This window comes from Mytilus trossulus, chromosome 1 (assembly GCF_036588685.1).
Source record: "Mytilus trossulus isolate FHL-02 chromosome 1, PNRI_Mtr1.1.1.hap1, whole genome shotgun sequence".
NCBI classification, from domain to species: domain Eukaryota; kingdom Metazoa; phylum Mollusca; class Bivalvia; order Mytilida; family Mytilidae; genus Mytilus; species Mytilus trossulus.
Window position 1 is genome coordinate 108,910,370 of NC_086373.1, and position 2,807 is coordinate 108,913,176.

Below are 2,807 nucleotides of genomic sequence, written 5' to 3' on the forward strand. Positions count from 1 at the left end.
ACATAAATATCCGCTTAAAACGTCATGTCTTTTTCCAATTTTTCAATTAAATATATTACTGCTGCATTATACCAGAATTAATGAGCCTAGACAATAAACATATAAGTTTTATAATTAAAATATGTTCTTTATATTTATTACACACATATTGTCATGACAGCCAATCAATTTATTCTCAATTCTATGGGGGGTTTTTTTAAGAAAGAAGAAAACTAGTTTAATAAGTCTTTTTATTTATATTTTGGTCATAATCATTTTAGATTAAATATTATGCAAGTAATGCAATAAATAAATATATACAGCTAAAACGCGTACTTATCAAACCTGATTTCACAAAGACCCGTAAAATCTCATTTCTTATAATTCACTACTGGAATTCTAGAAGGATTTCAATCGTTCGCTGTCACATTTGTTAATATATATCATCCTTTAATTCTGAACGCTCTAGAGTCTGACTTTCGTATTTCACAAAAACGACCTCTATAATTAAACGGACAAATACAAAATTCGTTTCCATCAAGACGTTCTTTGTAGCACCGTCCACCATTTTTACATTTACGACTACATCGAACGTGACAAAAAGTTCCAATCCAGTCTTGGTCACATTGGCAGTGAACAGTTAAGGATCCTTCATTATTATGTTTTTTTCTACAGATTCCATGGGAACAAACAAAGCCAGGGAAACAAACTTTGTCGTCATAAACTGTGTTGTTTTCCTCATGTTGACGATATACTACACCACTTATTTGTCTAAAAGACATTGATTCTTGCTGTGAAAGAACATTAACTGCGTCAACAGTTTTATCACAATATTCTCCACTAAAACCATTGTCACATTTACAGAATTCTCTTCTTTCTCTCATGTTTGCAAACAGTGAACATTTTCCATGGGATCCACATTTCTTTCTGCATCTCTCGTTGCAAAATAATCCGGTCCAGCCATTGTTACATTTGCATGTAGACATTATCGCTTTGGGATCACAGACCCCATGATTACACAAAATCGCTTGACAAAAATTGGTCTCTATCTGACGTTTTGACTTCATACGGTGACCACTGGTCTGTAAGCTCATGGTCCGAGCATGCACAATAAAATAAGTCAAAAAGACAATGTAAGTGTTGAATATTGAAAACTGCATTTTGTACTACTTTTGTCATCAATGTTATAGAAAGCTTGCGATGTATTTATATAGGAGTTTGTTTTGGTCATATTTATATGGCTTGTGAACAAGGAAGTACTTTTACGTTAGAAGTATGATTATGCCCTCGGCATATTCGTCACGATGTCACAATGAAGTATTACCTACGATTTTTATTTTAACACCTTTGACAAGGGTGACTTTGTGGCCTGACATACATATTGTATTTGTTTGTAAGATAGATGGATTATTGGGGAAAAAATCTACATTTTCCCTGTGATATGGTTGGCATCAAGGTCTTAATTTCAGAAATTAGGTAGGGTTGTAGTTTACGTCAACGTAAAAACCAAGGAAACTGTTTAATTGCAAGGGAAAATTGTAGGATGTAATGATTAAAAACCACATCAGCTAAGATTTATGACCTTATATTGTCAAAAAGACATGTAAATGTCGTTTAAATGACATGAAAAGTACAAAGAATTTGAAAGTTCGTCAAGAACGCTGGTTCTTTATTGTTAAATTACTTATCACCTTATGAAAGAATGAACCGTCATTCACGTAGATATTTAACGCTAACTATTCGACGTATTTCACCTTACCGACAAGTAAAAAAAGTATACCAAGCATACTTTTGTTCAGCGAAAGTTAGAAAATTCTAATAAAAAAAGGGACAAACGAACAAGACTATGAAAAGAAGAAAATCAAAGAATATTCCATCCCACAAAAAAAAAGGAAAAAGAGGAATCAAATAAATGAACTATTCATAGTGTTTGGTAATATTATGTTAAGATTGTGAATACGTAAATATAAATTGAATTACTTTAAAAATCAAAACATAAAGAAATATAGGTTTGAATAATAGTTTTTTTGCCATCTCAGATCCGTCTTAATTATATTTGATTGGTAATTAAAAAAACATTTATTTTAACCTTCATGGTAATTTTTTTTTTAAATATTTGAGGATTTTACTCTGGAAAATAAGAGAAACTTAACTAAATCTAATACAGAAAACAATGAATGTTTCTTTTTTTAGATTTGGAGATTTCAGATTCACAACTGAAACACCATTCTCAAATAACTAAAATTTCCCCCTTTTTTATAGTGATGTTCGTTTGTCTTCTTTGTCTTGCGGTTTTTGTAATTCACACTTGTTCGCTATGCCCCTGTCTATAGTCGCAATTTAGATTTTAATGAACTTAATTTATTTTGCTTTAGTTTATATATATAACTGGTAAATTATTAAGTCAGGGATTTCAAAACCACAAATTTATTCAAACATTTATCAAATGATTTCACAGAAAATTGATTGTACCTGTGGAATTATTATAAAAGAACAGGAAATCACATCCCAATTTTACGGTGAAGCTATTTTAAGAGCCCCTAAATTAAGATGCAATCCATGTAATTATCCGAATTTTTTGAAAAACTTATTCTTAAATGTAATCAATTTAACACAGTTTTAACATATCTGAATATTGTTATCATCGGCACTAACATTGATATGAAAAATTAAATCATATACCGAAACACGTATTACTATATATATGTGCAGTTATGAGAATAACAAAAATGCTGAACTCCCAGGAAAACTCAAAAAGGGAAGTCCCTAATCAAATGGCAAAATCAAATGCTCACACACATCAAACGAATGAATAACAACTGTCATAT

The 2,807-nt window shown here is 30.8% G+C and overlaps 1 protein-coding gene across 1 annotated transcript; it reads right to left on the reverse strand.

Moving 5' to 3' along the window:
• Positions 1-422: 422 nt before the first annotated feature.
• On the reverse strand, positions 423-965 carry LOC134705752 (protein delta homolog 2-like). Its single transcript, XM_063564473.1, has one exon. The coding sequence runs from the start codon at positions 963-965 to the stop codon at positions 423-425; it is 543 nt and encodes a 180-aa protein (XP_063420543.1).
• Between the last annotated feature and the right edge of the window lie 1,842 nt (positions 966-2,807).